General features: G+C 43.2%; 1 protein-coding gene across 1 annotated transcript in view; it reads left to right on the top strand.

Annotated features, from left to right (window-relative positions):
- The window catches only part of LOC115475594 (protein-glutamine gamma-glutamyltransferase 5-like), a 36,563-nt gene extending 16,136 nt beyond the window's left edge, over positions 1–20,427 (top strand). Inside the window, exons 5-10 of the mRNA XM_030211447.1 lie at positions 1,507–1,635; positions 2,407–2,584; positions 10,902–11,040; positions 15,028–15,131; positions 17,104–17,343; positions 19,849–20,427. Of these exons, the coding sequence (XP_030067307.1) occupies positions 1,507–1,635; positions 2,407–2,584; positions 10,902–11,040; positions 15,028–15,131; positions 17,104–17,336 (783 nt within the window). The 3' untranslated portion in view covers positions 17,337–17,343; positions 19,849–20,427. The remainder of the gene's footprint in view (positions 1–1,506; positions 1,636–2,406; positions 2,585–10,901; positions 11,041–15,027; positions 15,132–17,103; positions 17,344–19,848) is intronic.
- Positions 20,428–20,856: the final 429 nt, after the last annotated feature.

The following is a 20,856-nucleotide window of genomic DNA, read 5'->3' as shown; positions in this document are numbered from 1 at the left end:
TACCACAGTCCCTTTCCTGGCCCATTGAAAAAAGCCCTTTTTCCCAGAAGTGGTTAAAAAAACTGGTCCAGCGCACACCAAAAACACGCAACCACACTACCGCAGGCCACTTTTTTGCCACGGCATAGTAAAAGAACCCCTAAGTACTTAGTGGTTAAAAATAAGCCTGCTATTTATACAGCCTATTTTAACTGCTAAACGTAGCCAGTTTGGCGCTGAATATCCGTGCTTAACCCATTATTTCGGTTAGTTTGGTAACACACAGTCCGTGGTGACTTTTAGTAATGCATTTTGCACCAGTTCTAAAAGGGATGGTACAGACATACTTTTCCCTTTGAGAACTGCCCCAGGGGAAAAAAAATACCCTTAGAGATTTGCACCTGATTGTAATGAACGGATATACTTTATCCAGTAAAAAAATAAAGACATAGATATAGATATACCGGCCGATATTCGGTGCAAGTTAACCAGTCAGGGACAGCCGCCGACCAGTTAACTCTTATCTCGGCATATAACTGGCATTTAACCAATTATCACACCTGGAAATGCCCGGGTTAGCGCTGAAAATAAAGCTGGCGATGTTGGGGACGTTCCTGGGGCGTGACCGGTTAAGTCCCGATGTTCGGACCGATATTAACCAGCCAGGTTTAGTGGCCAAATAAAGCCACATAAAAAGCAGGTCCTATTTTTGCCTGCTGAGCCATGGCCAGTTAATCTAAATATTGGCCTAACCAGTTGTGCACCAGCCAGTATTGAAAAACCCAGATATTCAATGTCGGTCGCCGTGGGAGGTGGTGGAGATGAAAACGGTAACGGAGTTCAAACATGCATGGGATATGCATAGAGGAATCCTGTGCAGAAGGAATGGATCCTCAGAAGCTTAGCTGAAATTGGGTGGCGGAGCAGGTGGGGGGAAGAGGGGGTGGTAGTTGGGAAGCAAGGATAGGGGAGGGCAGACTTATACGGTCTGTACCAGAGCCGGTGATGGGAGGCGGGACTGGTGGTTGGGAGGCAGGAAATACTGCTGGGCAGACTTATATGGTCTGTGCCCTGAAAAGGACAGGTACAAATTCAAGGTAAGGTATACACATATGAGTTTGTCTTGGGCAGACTGGATGGACCATGCAGGTCTTTTTCTGCCGTCATCTACTATGTTACTATGTAAACGGCCCGGCATTGACTGTCCGAGTTGAACAGTCAAAGCACTGCCCTCCGCCGGTTGAATATTGGGGTGGGTGGGGAGGGATAGTTTTGAAAATGCATAAAGCATGGGCAAGTTTCAAAAAGCCCTTTAATGTACTGTAGGTAACTGACATTTAAAAAGTGGCCTATTTTCACTGGATAGAGTCAATCAATTAAGACCTATTACATATATTGCTCAAAGATGCATTCCTAACATTCATATGATGCACTAAACATAACTGCAACGCATTTTTCTGAAGAGCCTAAACTACTAGTTAGCTTAATTGGTTTTCTTTTCTTTCTCATTCAACATCCTTTCTCAAGTTTGAAGAGAACATTGTGGATATAAGCCTGGCATTACTGAAGCACAGCTTAAACTTCCACGGGGACCCAAGCACTCACTATTCCAAAGGAGGAGATCCTGCATACGTGAGCAGAGTAATCAGCGCTATGGTGAGAGAAAAACTTTTGGCATTTTAAATCAGCACAGCGAGAACAGCGAAAGGGGCAGAAACCTCGCATTATCATTTTTTTTTTCAGTCTTGATTTTTTTTCTAATCGACCTTCATGAAATCAGACTCGATGGAAGCTTCAGTTTCCATCTGTGAAAGGGCTACCCTTTAAAAGGAATTTTATCACTACCAATTAGTTATCGAGCCCTTTCTTTGTGGAATTTATTACCAGAAGAAATTTAATTAGAAACTACTTATTTTAGCTCTGGTAAAAAATAAAAAAACTTAAAACCTCATTTTGAAATATGTTAGAAAATAATTTGATTATTATTATTTGTACTTCCTGGTGATGTACTGGACTCTTTTTTTTTCCCTCTCAGTAATCCATATTGTACAAAAATGCTGGGCAATTCAGAATCCAAATATTAATTCACCTTATACTTTATGTATTTTATTTATTTAAAACCCATTTACAGTATGAAACACTGATTGATTAAAACCATCCAGTACAGCGTACAAAAAAACATTCAAATGGCATAAAACTGAGCATACTACATTACAAAAATAAAACAGAACAGACCATGTTAATCTTTCGTTCCACCTATACAGTAGCTTCAGCCAATGCTTCGAAGAAATCAGTGTACGTGCTGTGAAGCGTGCTCTTTCCCTGTCCATGTTCCTTTAGCCAGTTCCGCTGTCTTGTTTTTTTTTGGTGACAAACCGAGTTGTCTTTTGTTTGCCAGCTCTTTCCATGTCATGATTTCTATCTCAGGTAAACGCTAATGATGACAACGGCGTAGTGGAAGGCAAATGGACCGGAGAGTATACCGAGGGAAAAAAGCCAACTGACTGGAACGGAAGCGTGGCCCTGCTGAGACAGTGGCAAGCAAATGGATTTAAGCCAGTGAAATACGGCCAGTGCTGGGTGTTTGCAGGAGTCCTGTGCACAGGTAGGACAGGCTTAGACCAGGAAGATATGACAAATTTGTTGTGGTTTAAGAACATTTGGAAAAAAAATATTTTAAGAAGTGTAATATCAAATTACTGTACATTATAATACCTCTAAAGCGATACCTTACGGATTCCATATAAGGAGAGAGGCCTCGTTACTGGAGCAGGTGTAGTTTAAGCTCCGCTCATGTGCCATTATAGAGCAATGGCTAGAACGGTAGGGCAGTGGCATAGCCACAGGTGGGCCTGGGTGGGCCAGGGCCCATCCACTTAGGGTTCAGGCCCACCCAACAGTTGCACATGTTTAATGGTAGCTGGTGGGGATCCCAAGCTCCACCAGCTGAAGACTTCCCCCTGATGGTAACGAAAACGCTACTCTCCATGATACCGGCACCTGCGCATGATCAGTTTTCAGCGCATGCCTGCTGCAGACTGCCAAGGTGGATAGAAGCGTTTTCCCACCAGCTGAGATATTTTTTTGGTGGGGGGGGGGGGGAAAGACTTAGTGCCCACCCACTTCTTGCCTCGGCCCACCCAAAATCTGTTGTCTGACTATGCCCCTGGGGTAGGGCAGTTACATAGGCAGACACGCCTTATTTCCACGATAATTGTCACATTTGCGCATTTGTGGACTCTGTGATTTTCTATAAGGAGCGCATGTTATATAGTATATAACTGCAAGGGAGCGTACATGTGGGCGGAGCATAGGACAGTATAGGTGTGTCTTCAGCTTACAAGTGTAACTTATAGAATGCCATGATACATGCTGAACTTGGGCATGAACGTTTTACACTTGCCATTGGGCTGGCGTAAAAGGTCGCACCTAAATTTACGTATGCCAATGCCAGTTTATACAAGTATTATATAACGGTATCCTGGTGCATAGATTCATCATAGAATAGGCACTTCCTGCATTGCATTGGGACCCCTAAAATGGGATGCCTTGTTTATCGTTTATTAATTTCATTTACCGCCTACCTCAAAGGCAAATCGACATGGTTTACATATACAAAATTTTTTAAAAAGTAGAAAAGGAACCTCTTCAAAAAGGCCTACCCCAACGATCCTACGTAAACCTCTTCACCCAGAAACACAGCATGCCTAATGATCGTACTGGACAACACACAATCTTCATCCCTTCCGGTGCTCCACACATACCTCATTCGATCACTATACAACCTTGTATTTGCTATCAACCGACTGGGCAAACACCTTGACGGTACTATGTAAGCCACATTGAGCCTGCAAATAGGTGGGAAAATGTGGGATACAAATGTAACAAATAAATAAATAAATAAATAGGAAAGAACAGTCATACAGCGCATACGCCCCCAAATTACAGTGTTCTAACCCTTCCAAGGGTGTGCTGGTAAATTGTTAACAGTGGGCTCTCTCTCGCCAGCAAAGTAAAAGAGAATTCAGGAGGGGCCCAAGCCCACATTTTGGGATCCATTTGTTAAAGTAGCCATGGAGAACCGGCTCCCAAAATTCTTAAAAACTTAGCAAACGGCTCTTGAGAGCCTGTGAGAGCCTGCTCCAGCACACCACTGTGTATACCACTCATACAAAGCATAAAATTAAAACATCCAGACTTAAAAACAATCTCTTACCATAGGAGCAAACTATCCTCAAGTCCAAAAAGCAAGTTGAAAAAAGTAAGTTTTCAATACTTTACGAAAAGAACGATAACAAGTGTCCAGCCGCAGATACCGTGGAAGAGTTCCACAATACAGCTACAAGAAAAAAGAAAGACTGTGCCCTTGTAGACGCCCAACGAGTCCTATTGAGACTAGGAATAACCTATCGGTTATCAGTAAGAGAAAGTAGAGTGTACGTGGGAGTATATGGTATTATAAGAGATGACAGATAGGCTGGAGTATTGGTCTACAGAACTTTATGGGTCATAATAAGAATCTTTTGATACGATACTCAATGGGAAGCCAACGTAAGCAGCATAAGAGAGGTTAGGCATGCTCAAAATGATCTGCCTTACAGATAAGTCACGCTGCTGTGTTTCATAGGGTTTGGAATCTTTTCAGATTTAATTTAGCATATTGCAATGGTATTGCGATAATCGTACCTAGAGTGGACAAAAGCAAACATAAGAGTACAAACTGAGTCAAAATTAACTAAAGGTCTAATTGACCTTAGTTTTCAAAGAAAGAAAAAACCTGTCTTAATAACATGTGAAATCTGGATGGAGAATGGCAACGCAGAATCAATAATAATACCAAGATATCTAAAAGACGAGACTAGAATAATCAATTTATTAAACAGTGTGAGGTTACCTGAGGAAGGAAACAGAGAACCTGTGATCCAGCATGCTACTGTTTTATCAAGATTTAAAACAAGACGATGCTCAAGTAGCCATTGCGCCACCAGATTCAAACAGTGTTGGAGAGGTCAAGGTTCAAAGCACTAGTATAATACACGATTAAGAAATCATCAGCATAAGAATAAGCACTAATCCCCAGAGACAGAATCAATGAGGCCAGCGGGCTGACAAAAAGGTTAAAGAAAAAATATGGAGCCTTGAGGGACGCCACACATCAATGCTCAACACTGGTTGTCAAGTCTCCACCATGCCAACCATATAGGAAGCCGAACATGATGGGCATCTTGGCTATAACCAGATATCATCCCCAAGATTCACTAACAGTTAAGATGTCTTCCCCTGGCCCCTGAGCTACACAGCACCCTCACTCACAACACATGACAATAAAGTGATCTACAACACTGGAGTTGCCAAATCTTCTTCGGTCTGTTGCCATTTGCGGGACACAGACCATAGAAGTCTATCTGGCATCGGCCTTAGTTCCCCTATGCTGGATTTGGCGAATGTTCTTCAGCTATGCAGTGACTCAGAGGAAAGTGAAACATACTGTACCAAGGCAACTCTATAAAGGACACACTCGCAGTTTCCTGCCGATTATGTGCCACTCTGCAAATACGTACCTGTCTTACATAGCGCATGTTTTACAGGTGGGTGTACACATAGGCAGAGTCTGGGCAGAATAGGCAGGAGTCACAAAATACTGTAAGTTACATGTCAATCACTGTAACTCAGGCGCGCACACTTCAGCTCTATGGCTGGTGTTCACTATTAACGTATACGCACATATTTTCATGGTTACACCAGTAAATCTATAAGGGAAAGTAGAGACCTACTTCCTTAAGGCCTCTACCAGTTATAGAATTGCTCCTAGTATGCTTCTACCACTGGAACATACCAAAGTAAAAGGGATCACGCTGATACTGGCCAAAGGTCCAGCAAGGAATCCTGGATCTGGGTCACCTGGAAGAACCGAAGAGATTCTAGTAGAAAAGTCCATTCCTTACCTCTCGTTTCCATAGCAAAGTGAAGAAAAAAATCTTTCCTGACTCAGTGATCAATTTAAGCTGTTGGATCTTCGCAATTTCAAAAAATCATCATACCTTTTCCATCATGACTGTCTCTATAATGTCACCATTCTTTGAGATTTTGAAACAGAAAAGTAAATTTTTGCAAGTAGTTCCTCATTCCCTGGTTGGAGATCCAAAATATCCGTCAAATCAAACCTGAGATTCTCTTCACAATTTCTTTCTGGTTCACCTATCCTTGGAAAGAATTTCTGGTTTAATGCATCAGTTCACCTTGCTTTAGTCTTCTGCACGGTGAAATTCAGACTAGGCAAACTTGTCTCAGGAATTTATCCATGATAACCTGGAATCACACTGTCCTCCACTCCCTAAAACAAGAGGTAGCATGTCTAAATCCTCTTACAACATAACAGGAGAAGCATCCAGCTCATCATGGGAAGATCCAGGCTACTGTTTCATAGATACAAATAAAGATACAATAAAGGCAGCAGGTGCACAGGAACCGTACATCTATTACCGTACATCTAAAGGTTAGAGGTAGGAACAAACAGGAAGTGGGATAACAATGAAGCCACTAGGTGGTATCAACATAAATGTAACCCCTGCCTCAGCACCTCAAAATGAAAACCACGTGTTGCCTTTAAAAGAGATCCAGAAACCAATATATTGTTTCCGCAGAAAATCTACAGGTTCCCCCCAAGGAGGTTTGATTGAGAACAGGAGACGGCATGACGTCAAAAAGTTGAAGCCACTTAGGTTAATCTATGTTTCCCCTTCCCAACGCAGCCGTCGTTCTGTGTACACTCAAAACAAAGCAAACAATCCTATGAGCTGCTGCATCCATGTTGTCGTTCTTTATTGTTGGTAGCATTTTCAAACATGCCAGCTTGCGCAGCATACAGATGTACATAGAGGAAGTATAATGACGGAACAACTTTTTAGAGATAGAGTAGTAATTTGTTATAAATTGTAATCGATGTGTCGTTTGGAGGGGTCGGTTATAGCGACACCCTAGCATGTGTTATATTCATGCAGAGATTTTTTTTCTCCTGGTAAATGACCACTAAAACAGACATCATGTTATGAGAATCAGGTGGTCAACATTCAGAGTTTCTACCTATCTATTTATTTATTTATTTAATTATTTATGGCACTTATATCCCACATTAAACATGAATTAGGTTGAAACTGGGAAACATTAAAAAAACAAAATTTTTCCTGTGCCTAGATCAAAAGAGAAAGATGATTTCTGGGAACTTGCTCCTTTTGTTTTGTGGAAGGCACTTAATATTGTTTATTATTACAGTTTAAAAAGAAAGATATTAAATAATGAGGGCAGAGCTACCTTCATGCAGAAGTCCAGAGTCAGTATAAATGTGCCAATATTTTCCAGTTCTGTGATATTCTTCAAGTCAGTTTTCAACAGCATTTTCTCATTTATTACCCAAATGCAAACACAATTATAATGTTAATTAATACGTTTTAGATGTTACTGAATTCTATTATCCTGTCTCACTATATTTTCAGTTTTGGCACAGTATAAGTCATCACAAGGACAAAATATAAGAAAACCAATGGACTGCGTTGGGGGCTTATAGCCCATTTAGTTATGTTTAAACAAATGAGAGATCTGCATGAAACAAAATATTTACTTTTATTATTTTGACTTACGAAAACCACTTGTCCCTGAAACATGCTCAAGACAGAATAATCCGTTTGTACAAAAGAGATGAGGTGAAGATGTGATTCCATGTGCCCCAATGAAAGGAGAGTTTAATTTTACTTCCAAACACCAGGCTTCCCAAGGCAGGCTAAAACAACAGTTAAGATGAACCCATCAGTAAACAGGATATCCTCACTGAAATTTGGTCATGCATTACTGTATTGTAGAGAACAGTGTAGAAAAATGAGCACAAAATACTACTACTACTACTACTACTTAACATTTCTAGAATGCTACTAGGTTTACGCAGCGCTGTACAAATTAACAAAGAAGGACGGTCCCTGCTCAAAGGAGCTTACAATCTAAAGGACAAAATGTCAAGTTGGGGCAGTCTAAATTTCCTATGTAGAGGTGTAGTGGTTAGGTGCCGAAGGCGACATTGAAGAGGTGGGCTTTGACCAATGACTTGAAGATGGACAGGGAGGGGGCCTGGCATATGGGCTCAGGGAGTTTGTTCCAAGCATGGGGTGAGGCGAGGCAGAAAAGGCGGAAACTGGAGTTGGCGGTGGTGGAGAAGGGTACTGAAAGGAGGGATTTGTCTCGAGAGCGGAGATTACGGGTAGGAACGTAAGGGGAGATGAGGGTAGAAAGGTAAGGAGGGGCTGCAGATCGAGTGCATATGTAGGTTAGTAGGAGAAGCTTGAACTGTATGCGGTACCTGATCGAAAGCCAATGAAGTGACTTGAGGAGAGGGGTGATATGAGTGTATCGGTCGAGACGGAAGATAAGACGTGCACCAGAGTTCTGAATGGACAGAAGGGGGGATAGATGGCTAAGTGGGAGGCCAGTGAGGAGTAGGTTGCAGTAATCAAAGCAAGAGGTAATGAGAGAGTGGATGAGAGTTCGGGTGGTGTGCTCAGAGAGGAAAGGGCGAATTTTGCTAATGTTATACAGGAAGAAGCGACAGGTCTTGGCTATCTGCTGGATATGCGCAGAGAAGGAGAGGGAGGAGTCGAAGATGACACCGAGGTTGCGGGCAGATGAGACGGGGACGATGAGGGTGTTATCAACTGAGATAGAGAGCCTTTATTAGTGCTGTTTAATTTTTGAAGCTGTTTAGTGACATTCAGTTTTGATTTTATGATATTTATACCTTCCTATGGGACGCTTTCAAATAAATTTTGAAAAAGCTGTCAAGTAAAAAAAAAAAAATCCAATGCCCACAGCAGATCCGAGGGCTTCTTCCAGTATATGTTCTAAAACTGTGTTTTGGATGTTCACAGATTTATCCGAGATCCATCCATGCCATAATATTTGACAGATTTTACTCAGCATATCTTCATAAATTACACAGATTTTTTTGTTTCAGAATTGATCCCAACTGAAATCTGTCTGCTTCGAGTGTTCCACACAATCCTCCCGTTCAGGAACCTTGCTGAACTTTCAGTTCTGTGTATCCTAGACACAAGTGACACCTAAGGGCAGAATGTATTATAGCACCTGGAAGATTCTCTTCCATTTATTCTTCAGCCTCCCTGTCCGTCACGTTATTGGTCAGAATACATGCAAAGTTACAATGTAACATATAACAGTTCACTGCCCAGTGGGCAGGTTTTGTAGACTTGGCCATATCCATATGAATATCAAGTTGGTTCTATTTATTACTACTACTACTTATCGTTTCTATACCGCTACAAGGCATACCAGATTAGAGGGAACGTTATCAATCGGGGCTACCATAAAGACTTGTTATTGTACTGTTAACCCCAGTTATTACTATCTAGTCTCTATATAAAATGGGATCTGTGCTAAAATAGCTAAATTACACCCCTGAATTCTAATAATAGGAATAACATTATACAGTGTCAGAAATATACACATTAAAACAGCACTTTCAATGAGAGGAGATGTAGTAACATAGTAAATGACGTCAGATAAAGACTTGTACGGTCCATCCAGTCTGCCCAACAAAATAAATTCATTAGACGTTGTTAGTTTTCCCATCAATGCCATTAATCCTGCAAATTTTAAGCCCGGTGCATTGATGTTGATATCATATCATACCATCATATCATATCATATCATCACGCACATTCTTGAACCTCCATTACCCCAGTTGTAAAGGACTTAAATACAAATCAATATATGCATCTAGCTTCTCCTAAATCTGCACGCAACTATGGAATGCACTACCGAATGCCATAAAAAGAATGCATAATTTGACACCCTTCCGGAAACTACTAAAGACTAAATTGTTCAAAAAAAACTTATCAAAAGGATCCTTCATAAATGACCTGACCTCTAAACTCGATCAGAACAAGTTAACAGTGAACTCTTCTATTTGATTACTTTAATTTCTTTTCCTTTACTGAACGTTATACATTACCCTTGATTTCAAATTCCTGAAATGTATTATATCTCCATTTACTTCTAATGTACCTCATATTTTTTGCACTTAATAATATGTATTTCTCACTCCGCAAATGGCTACCGCCATTTCGGTATAATGTAAGCCACATTGAACCTGAAAAGAGGTGGGGAAATGTGGGATACAAATGCAGCAAATAAATAAATAAATAAATATGCATCTCTATGATGACCATACAGATAATAATCAACATCACTAAGTAGCTTGGTTGCTGTTTGACAGGACCCCTGACCGAGGCCTGGGTGCTGAAACACGGCCCGTGTCGGGTACATCTTGTCGCTGCTGCCTGCATATTGGATCTGAAAGGATAAATTGTGCCATTGACCGTCTTGGAACTTGTCTGTGGTGTCTTCCACTTTTTTTGTTGCTTTATGGAATGCCCCAGACGCGCCCCCAGCCATGCCTCCTTTTCAAGAACATGCTAGAAAAAGTTGGGGCTCCAGTCCTTATGGAATAGTGCACAGCCAGATGTGGGCGCAACTTCTAATCAAAGCCAACTGCAATAATTGGGCGTTAGAGCTCAATTATTGCTAGTTAAGAGCTTGTTAATCAATTAAGTTTTGTGCACATGCCCAAATTTTAACATGAAACTTTGGGCATAATTTATAGAATCCGGGGGATACTGTTTGGCATGGCTTGCATCGGAGGGGCGGTTCATGTTCTTAATTGAAAATAAATATTTAAGAAAACCTTTTTTTAAAAATTACCAGTTATAGCAAAGCTCCACCAAACCGCCCCCCACCATCTTCCACCTATGTTTCGCTGTGCGATGAACACATGCTTCTGTCTGTTTCTGGAAATGATTGTGAACTTTGCAAATCTGACTTTATCCACTTTATTTAAGACTCATATTTCTGCTTTCCAGTGATGAGAAGCTTAGGGATTCCAACCCGTGTGGTTACAAATTTTGAGTCCGCGCATGATTCAAATGGAGACCTAATCATAGACCAGTACTTCGACAAAGACGGAAAGCATCTCAAGGAAAAGTCCGATGACAGCATCTGGTAAGAGCCCTCATCCTTTCTGGTCCAATACCACCAGACTCATTATTATTGTCAGCCAATAAGAAGGTGCGTGGCATTGCTAAGGCCGCTGCAGCATTATGGGAAATGTGTGTAGAAAGTACATTGAAGCAACATAGAGGCCCCTTTTATATATCCACTAGCTGTTCAGCCCGTAAAAACGGGCCAGTATAGGAGGGGGGGGTTGAAAGGCCCCCCACCCCGCCGCCGAGTTTGCCACTGCTGCTCCCCCTCCGAGTTTGTCCCCCTCCCCCGAAGCCGTCGCCACCCACCTTCCACCCGGTCGGGCCCTTGCTCCGCTATTGAAACAGCGAGGGCACGCAGCACACAGCTCTACTGCTGAGCTGCCGCGGCCTTCCTTCTTCTCTGCCTGTGTCCCGACCTCGTGTGATGTAACGTCGTCGAGGGCGGGACACAGGCAGAGAAGAAGAAGGAAGGCCGATGGCAGCTCAGCAGAGCTGTGTGCTGCGTAGCCTCGCTGTTTCAATAGCGGAGCAAGGGCCCGACCGGGTGGAAGGTGGGTGGCAGCGGCGACTCCGGGTGGGGGGAGCATTAGCGACAGCAGTGTCCCTCGCAAATGCGCAGTAGAGACCCTCTCTGTTCCACCCCCGTCATCACGTATTGACGCGGGAGCGGGGCAGAGAGGGTCTCTACTGCGCATTTGCGAGTGAGTATGACACTCGCCATTTATATATATTGATATTTAATCTTTTCTTAGTGAACTAAGAACATAAGAATAGCAATATTAGATCAGACCAATAGTCCATCTAGCCCAGTACCCTGCTTCCAACAGTGGCCAATCCAGGTCACAAGTACCTGTCAGAAACCCAATTGGTAGCAACATTCCATGCTACTAATCCCAGGGCAAGTAGTGGCCTCCCCCATGTCCATCTCAATAACAGACTATGGACTTTTCCTCCAGGAACTTGGCCAAACCTTTTTTAAACCAAAGAAGACAAACAAATGAAATGATCTCAGAAATATTGAAACTTAACACAACACAAAGCATAATAGAGCCAACAAAAGTGTACATCTCTGGTTTAAATTTTGTAAGGTAATAAGAATTAGGCATCTAACTATCCCAAGACTTCTATTCCCCCCCCCCCCCCCCCCCCCCCCCACCACCCCCATTGAAGTCCTCCCTGTGGACACGGATAAGTTGCCTGATGGTATCATATGTACAAAACATCAAAACAACTGGCAAAAATTAACTTAGAGACCCTTTTACTAAAGCGAGATCATGTTTTGCACTTCCAATATGGCAAGTGCCCCAATTATCACGCAGCAAATGCAGAGTCTGTACACTAAGTCTTGGGGGCGTGCCCAGCACGGTTCCCTTTAAGCTGAGCAGGAGTCCTCCACCTACAAGTCCTGCCAGTAGGGGGAGCTGTTTCACTATCACATTTTCAGTAGTGAGCGACAGGCAAGTTCTGCAAAACTCCAGCGGGCCTGCCTGTCTCTACAGATTGAAAAACACATTGAAGAATCGTCCTCTACTGATAGCAATGTAGATGGAGGAACTCCCGCTCAACTTAGAGGGAACATTGATGCTCAGCATTGTTCCCATATAGTTACCACACAGTGAGTGCAGGTGCAGATAACATGATGCACTGAGGGGCCTTTTTATGAAGCAACGGTAAGCCCACGTTGGGCTTACCGCTCGGTAAAAGGGAAGTACCGCCAGGCTACCGCAGCAGCCCGGCGATAGTTCCCTACTGCAGCATGCGCCATTTCTGGTGCTGCAAAAATATTTCAATTTTTGTAGCACCGGTGTGTACCCGGCTGTAATCAGGCAGTGCCTTGTGCTGCCCGGTTGCCGCCAGTATAGAGCAGGAGTCCTTACCGCCACCTCAATGGGTGGTGGTAAGTACTCCCCCCCGAAACGGCCATTTCTTTGAAAAAACCAAAGACCTGTCTTTTACCCGTTGCGGTAAAAGGGGGCCTCGGCACACGTCAAAAACACGTGCTGATGCCCGCGCAGGCCCCCTTTTGCCACAGCTTCGTAAAAGGACCTCTTACTGCCTCTTTATTTGACTACTTGACCCCCCCTAGCAATATATCTACTTTTCTCTAGTTTCTTTGTTGCTTCTGTTTTTATTTTACATCTGATGGTTTAAATACTTGGAATTAAAGATAAGCAGGTCAATATTCAGCCCACGGCGGTCAGCATTTTTTGTAAATTCCAGCCACCGTGAGCTTTTTATATCTGGATATTTGAGGCTGCACTACAATACAATGCCATTAGTGGAGGAGTGGCCTAATGGTTAGAGCACTGGTCTTGCAATCCAGAGGTGGCCGGTTTAAATCCCACTGCTGCTCCTTGTGATCTTGGGCAAGTCACTTAACCCTCCATTGCCTCAGGTACAAACATAGATTGTGAGCCCTCCTGGGACAAAGAAATATCCAGAGTACCTGAATATAACTCACCTTGAGCTACTACTGAAAAAGGTGTGAGCAAAATCCAAATAAATTCTTTGAGATTCTGTTGCTACTATCTGAGATTTTACATGAATTTTGCTACTATTTGAGATTCTATGTGGAATGTTGATATTATCTGAGATTCTACATGGAATGTTGCTATAGTGGAGGAGTGGCCTAGTGGTTAGAGCACTGGTCCCAGTTCAAATCCCACTGCTGCTCCTTGTGATCTTGGGCAAGTCACTTAACCCTCCATTGCCTCAGGTATAAACTTAGATTGTGAGCCCTTCTGGGACAGAGAAATATCCAGAATACCTGAATGTAACTCACCTTGAGCTACCACTGAAAAAGGTGTGAGCAAAATCTAAATAAATAAATACCAGCTGAATATCCTGCTTAAGGGGGCTGCTGGCACTTCTGGGTACCAGTGATATTCAGATTGGTACCAGATAAAGTTAGGACAGCTGATTAGTGGACTGAATATTACAGCTTCAATCAGGCATTTGTATAGTGCTACCAGACGCACGCAGCGCTGAACACCTGATACAAAGAGACAGTCCCTGCTCAAAAGAGCTTATAATCTAAATAATACAGACAGACAAGACAGTAATGGGTGAGAAGGAAGGAAGATTCTGCCCCCACTTTCAGTGGCACTATCCAAGTGAAGACAGTGGATTTGATGTTCATCCTTTGAGTGGTATATCCAAAGCAGTTACATTTATTTAATTCAGGTACTTGCTCTGTCCCCAGTGGACTCACAATCTAAGTTTTGTATGTGAGGTAACGGAGGATTAAATGATTTGCCTATGGTCACAAGGAGCGACAGTAGGAATTGACCCACTTCCCCTGTTTCACACACCACTGCATTAACCATTAAGCTAGGTATGACCCGCTTCTACCCCAAAAAGTCCCACTAAATAGCAGACCCAAGGGAATCAATCTTCAAAAGAACGTAGGTGCTAACTGAATAAATCCTTCTTTTTTTTTTTTTTGCATTAGCCAATGGATAACTTGATTTCTGGTCAAAAATGACCTACATCAGTATACGAGGGGCAAGGGGCATCCAGTTATCTGATTATGGCATTATTCGGCCACTATCTGGATAACTTTATGCAGGTATCTTACTGACAGGCCTAAGATATATGGATATGTTTAACCTACGATGTTCAGCAGGGCTGAGATGCTCACATAATATGGGGCACAAAATCATCTTCTTATTTTTATGTGGCACTTGTCCTGCTGAAAATCAATTCCAGGCATTTTATACACAACTAATGAGCCTAGTGCATGGAACCCAGTCAAGATCCCGTGAACCTTTCAGTCATGTCCAGAATATTTAGTGTAGGTAGGGCATCAAACAGAAATGTTATTAGCTGGAGTGGGGCATATGAAAATTACACGCACACCCAAGCACAACGATGTCATAAGCCATGTGCTCTTTGGAAATTAGGCTAAAGATGAGAACACGTTGAGAAAAATGAATTGAAGACATCAAGACCAACACTAGAAAAACATTAACAATTGAAATGTCCATTAACTTTACTTCAACAGGAATTTCCATGTGTGGAATGAGTGCTGGATGAGACGATTTGACCTTTCATCGTTGTATAATGGATGGCAAGTAGTTGATGCAACTCCCCAAGAGCCAAGTGATGGTAAGACCCAAGACTCCCACTGAAGGAAATTTGGTGACCTTTTCCCTTAAGACTCAGAATATCAGTGAAAATGGGTCCAACCTTTCTATAGATATTTCTGATTTGAATGGGCTGGAGTGGGACTTTGATGACAGCTTCAGTAGTTGAAGACCAAGGCCAGTGCAGGGCAGACTTCTATTGTCTGTGTCCTGAAAATGGCAAGGACAAATCAAGATCTAGTATACATATGTAGCAGGGCCGCAGACAGAGGGGCAGGGGGGACAAAATTCCCCAGGTCCGGGCCTCCAAAGGGGGCCCGGCGCTGCAGTCCCCGATCTCACCCTCCCTCGGTTCCGTCGACCATCCACCATAGGGCCGGGCCCCCCGCATTGAATTCATCACAGCGCCTCACCTGTCACCTCCGTGACTGAAAGCGCAGCAGCGGCAGATTGGATTCGCCTCCCTTCGAGCCTTCTATCCCTGTGTCCCACCCTCGTCTGATGTAACTTCTGCAAGGGCGGGACACAGGAAGGGAAGGCCCAAAGGGAGGCGAATCCGATCTGCCGCTGCTGCGCTTTCAGTCACGGAGCGAGGTGACAGGTGAAGTGCTCTGATGATTTCAATGCAGGGGGCCCGGCCCGGTGGCAGATGGAGGGGGGCAGGTGGGGACTGCGGTGCGGTGGCCTGGGGGGGCGGCGGTGACAATGACCTCGGGAGGCAGGGACGGGGCCCCGGGGGCAGCCTTGCCCTGGGCCCGGCCCAGTCTCTCAGTGCCCCTGATATGTAGTATCGTATTATAGCTTATGCCATGAGTTTATATTGTTGGGCAGACTGGATGGACCATACAGGTCTTTATATGCCATCATCTACTATGTTACTATCCTGCTTATTTTTGAAAGAGAAGGGCAGCCATCTTCCAACACAAATCGGGAGATGGCCGCCCACCTCTCAAGACCGGCGAAATCGGCATAATTGAAAGCCGATTTTCGCCGACCTCAACTGCAGTCTGTCGCAGGGGTGGCTAAAGTGTTAGGGGGCGTGTTGGAGGTGTAGCGAAGGCAGGACGGGGGCATGCTTAACACGTGGCCGTCCTTGGCCGATAATGGAAAAAAAAGGCCGACTCTGACGACCATTTCGCTGACTTTTCTTGGTCCATTTATTTTTAGGACCAAGTCACAAAAAGGTGCCCTAAATGACCAGATGACCACCGGAGGGAATCGGGGATCACCTCCTGTACTCTCCCAGTGGTCACCAACCCCCTCCCACCCTAAAAAAATTTAAAAACACATTTTTTGCCAGCCTCTATGCCAGCCTCAAATGTCATACCCAGCTCCCTGACAGCAGTATGCAGGTCCCTGGAGCTGTTTTATGGGGTACTGCAGTGCACTTCAGGCAGGCAGACCCAGGCCCATACCCCCCCTACTTGTTACACTTATGTTGGTAAATGGGAGCCCTCCAAAACCCACCTGAAACCCACTGTACCCACATGTAGGTGCCCCCCTTCACCCATAAGGGCTATGGTATGGTGTACTTTTGTGGGGAGTGGGTTTTGGGGGGATTTGGGGGGCTCAGTACCCAAGGGAAGGGAGCTATGTACCTGGGAGCAATTAATGAAATCCACTGCAGTGACCCCTAGGGTGCCTGGTTGGTGTCCTAGCATGTCAGGGGGGCCAGTGCACTACGAATGCTGGCCCCTCCCACGACCAAATACATTGGATTTGGCCGGGTTTGAGATGGCCGCTCTCGATTTCCATTATCGCCGAAAACCGATGCCGGCTATCTCAAACCCGGCCAAATCCAATGCATTTGGGCAGCCCCAACCATATTATGGAAACGAAAGATGGCTGCTCATCTTTTTCGATAATACAGTTCGGGACCACTCTTTACGGCGCCGGCCAAATAGATGGCCGCCCATATAGATGGCCGGCGCCGTTTGATTATGCCCCTCTATGTTACTATATTCAGTTTTTTATTTTCATTAATTGTATCCTAGGGATCTTTTGCTGTGGCCCAACTTCAGTGAGAGCTGTCAAGGATAAGGCCCTCAACGCCAAGTACGATGCTGGTTTTGTGTATGCAGAAGTGAAAGGAATCGTTGTCTCTTGGGTACTGGAAAAGGAGAAGAAGGAAAAAGTGAACACCGACATAACTTCCGTTGGAAAGAACATTAGTACCAAGGGTGTGGGCAGCAACGACCGTGTAGATATCACCCACACTTACAAATAGAAAGAAGGTGAGAAAAATTCATGTATTACACGGTAGCTCTCCCGTGTCTTAGTAATACTTAATTATTTAATAATTTTATCGACCACTTCCCCGGTCACCGAGACTGCCCAAAGCAGTATACGTACCCAAGCCAATGCCATAATAATCAAAACCATATATACATAGGGGAACAAAGCTGAAAATATTTTTAAAATTTCACTCAAATGAAAACCACGCCCAATAAATATGTGGATACTGTATGCAGTGTAAGAACCATATTCCCCCTAATTCTATAAACTTATCTGCACAAATTAATGCTTGGCGCATAAAGTTACACGCAAAAGTTATAGACTGCTATATGTTACGCGCCTATCTTAATTCTTAAGGGGTCCTTTTACAAAGGCGCACTGAAAAGTGGCTTGCGGTAGTGTAGGCACAGATTTTGGGCACACGCCGATCCATTTTTTAGCGCGCCTGTAAAAAAAGTCCATTTTTTTGCCGAAAATGGACTGTGGCAAAATCAAAATTGCCGTGCGTCCATTTTGGGTCTGAGACCTTACCACCAGCTATTGACCTAGCAGTAAAGAATCCAGGTGGTAATGATCTACGCGTGTCAAATGCCACTTAGCGCATGTCCGTTACGTGCGCCGAAAATGTTTTTTTTCAGATGCGCATATCGGACGCGCGCCAAAAATAAAACTACCGCAAGAGCCACGCGGTAGTCGGGCAGTAACTCCATTTTGGCGCGCATTGGGCATGCGTAGACGCTTACGCAGCTTAGTAAAAGGGCCCCTAAATTAGCTGCTAATTGGCATTAACAACCAATAATTGGTTAATTATTACTAATTGGCAGTAATTTTCACTTATGCATCCAACTGCCCTGAGTTGTTTTCTACAAATTGAGCTCGCAAAATCTATAGTGTGCAACTGCAAAGGAGGGTATAGACCTTGAAGGGGCATGGCTCAGTCAGGAGAATGCCCTCCCGCACGGGAGGTGGTGGAGGTGAAAACGGTAACGGAATTCAAAAATGCGTCGGATAAACATAAACACTTGCCCATCTCTAATTACCTATATCTTTTACTATTCTGCAATACTTAACTTACTTAATTTCTCTATCTATACCTTGTAACCCTATTACTATGTAAGCCGCATTGAACCTGCTTTGAGCGGGAAAGCGCGGGGTAGAAATGTAATAATAATAATAATAAAGGAATCCTGTTCAGAAGGAATGGATCCTCAGAAGTTTAGTGGAGATTGGGTGGCAGAGCTGTTGGTGGGAGGCGGGGCTAGTGGTTGGGAGGCAGGGCTAGTGCTGGGCAGACTTCTACAGTCTGTGTCCTGAAAATGGCAGATACAAATCAAAGTCAAGTTTACACATAAAGTAGCACATATGAGTTTATCTTGTTGGGCAGACTGGATGGACCGTACAGGTCTTTCTCTGCCATCATCTACTATGTTACTATGAGTATACCTAGGCCTTATGTGCACATTATCAGCTATGCAGCTAACCGCCAGCAGTCGGTTGAGAGCATTTAGACCAGACATTGAGCTAGTCTAAGTGGTCACACTTAAAGTTAAGCCCAAAACTGCAGACCTGCTAGTATCCTAAAACAACTGCCAACATAAAATCCATGCTTTAGGGAGGAATTCTCTTTATGGCACCGAAAAAATCAGCACTGAAAAAAAGCACTATTCTATAAGCTGCGCTTAAAGTTAGGCATGGTTTATACAATACTGCTTAAGCACAGGAGTCGTGCCTGCTAACATTGAGAAGGCAGTTCCTGAGGAAAGAATCTCCTATCCACGCATCCAAAATGACCCATTCTATCCCCACTCCACAGGAATGTATTTTGGTTAATAAAACACTTATGTGGTAGCACCATCACAAACTGTAAGTGCTTTTGACTATTAAACTTGTAAGTATTTTACCAAAAGTTACTTTTTTTTTAATTTTAAAAGCTATTTGTGGGCCAAGCTTGCCCATGGCCTGCAGTGAAACAGTCTAACTAGTATTCCAAGAAGTGCAGTGATATTGAATAGTAATTAAGACTTGAAGCCAAGTGATATGAATTGACAGATAATCCTTGTTCCTTATTTTATACCTCATTTTATCTTATATCATAGAACTTTTACCCCCAAATACCATGCTTGGGTGTTACATGCTTGTCAGGAGACCTGGAAGTCTCCTCTGATACCTACAACCTCATTTATTTCTTTGGCCAGCAGAGGTCACTATAATAGCAGCAGCTGTCTTCTCTCACTCTCTGGGATGTAAGATCAATTCTGCATTAGCCCAACCCAAGTTGGTTTCATTGGACAAAAGACTTCTCAGTACTGTGGCCTAAGCCACGGGGCCTGCCTATCCCTTTTTATGTTACAATAGTCAGGCAAACATAGGAGCAAAGAGTAAGCCAGTTATTTTATGTTTGCAAACGTGACTTACAGCTGTTTGACCAAATCTACATGGCAGAAAGGCTTCAGCTCCGCACAAGTATGTTGGAAAGTTGAATGTTTTGGTCTGTTTCCTTTCAGGCTCTACAGAAGAACGGGAGGTGAATCAGGAAGCTCTTAAGAACTTACATTGATTGTAGCCAAATTGTGGAGAAGTTGTGGCAAAATTCATCAACCATGGATGATGATTTCTTACCTCCATCGAGTCCAGCAGCAAACAGGAATAATAGGAAAGCTTCTCCCAACCAGTCACCAAACATAATGAATGTACTCCTTTCATGACACATTCTCATTCCCTCTTTCTCCCTCTTCTCTTTCTACAACTTACTTGCAAAATGGAACTTGCTTCATGTTCCTCCATGATGTTTCCCTTTTTCTTCATTCACTCTTCTTGCCCTCCGAAATGCTTTGGGATCTCATCACAACCCAAAAGCCTTCCGCTTCTCCTCTGAGTCTCATTCCTACCTTAATTCACCTCCAAAATATTTACTTTTTCCTTCTTTTCATTCCTTTCTCCTCTAGGGTTGTCTCTGTTCTCCTCAAATCTTTCTTAATCACTTCCATTCTGTTACGTTTCGGACTTATTTGGCATTGACCTTTTCCTTATGTTGACCTTGTAAGTCATTCTGAGTATAAAAATAAAAATAAAATGTATTTAAACTACAAGAGTCTTCTTCAAACCTGGCGTTTGACTGCAAAAAATGTCAAGAAATGAACCTACGTGCATTGCCCGTTCAGGACGCTGACATAATGAGGCAACTGCTCTGGGAAAAGGCTACTTACCTTGTACTATTAAAAGTTCATTGGTTCCAACAGGAGATAATACAAAGTAAATCCACTCAACTACATTAATGGCACAAAGGATTGGATTCGACATGCGGTGTTTTGGCAGTGATGATTATGGCTATGGTTAAAATGTATGTGATACCACCATTCATAAAATACAGCACAGTGGTTTACAATATAATTAAAGGTTATCAATAGAAATCAAACAAAATAAAACATGGAAAAGAAAATAAGATGATACCTTTTAGGTTGCCCTTCTTCGTCAGATCGGAAATAAGCAAAAGTGTAATAAACAGAGAAATA

Source organism: Microcaecilia unicolor, chromosome 8, assembly GCF_901765095.1.
Source record: "Microcaecilia unicolor chromosome 8, aMicUni1.1, whole genome shotgun sequence".
Classification (NCBI taxonomy): Eukaryota; Metazoa; Chordata; class Amphibia; order Gymnophiona; family Siphonopidae; genus Microcaecilia; species Microcaecilia unicolor.
Note: the sequence above shows the minus strand (reverse complement) of the source record. Positions and strands in the feature narration are given on the sequence as shown.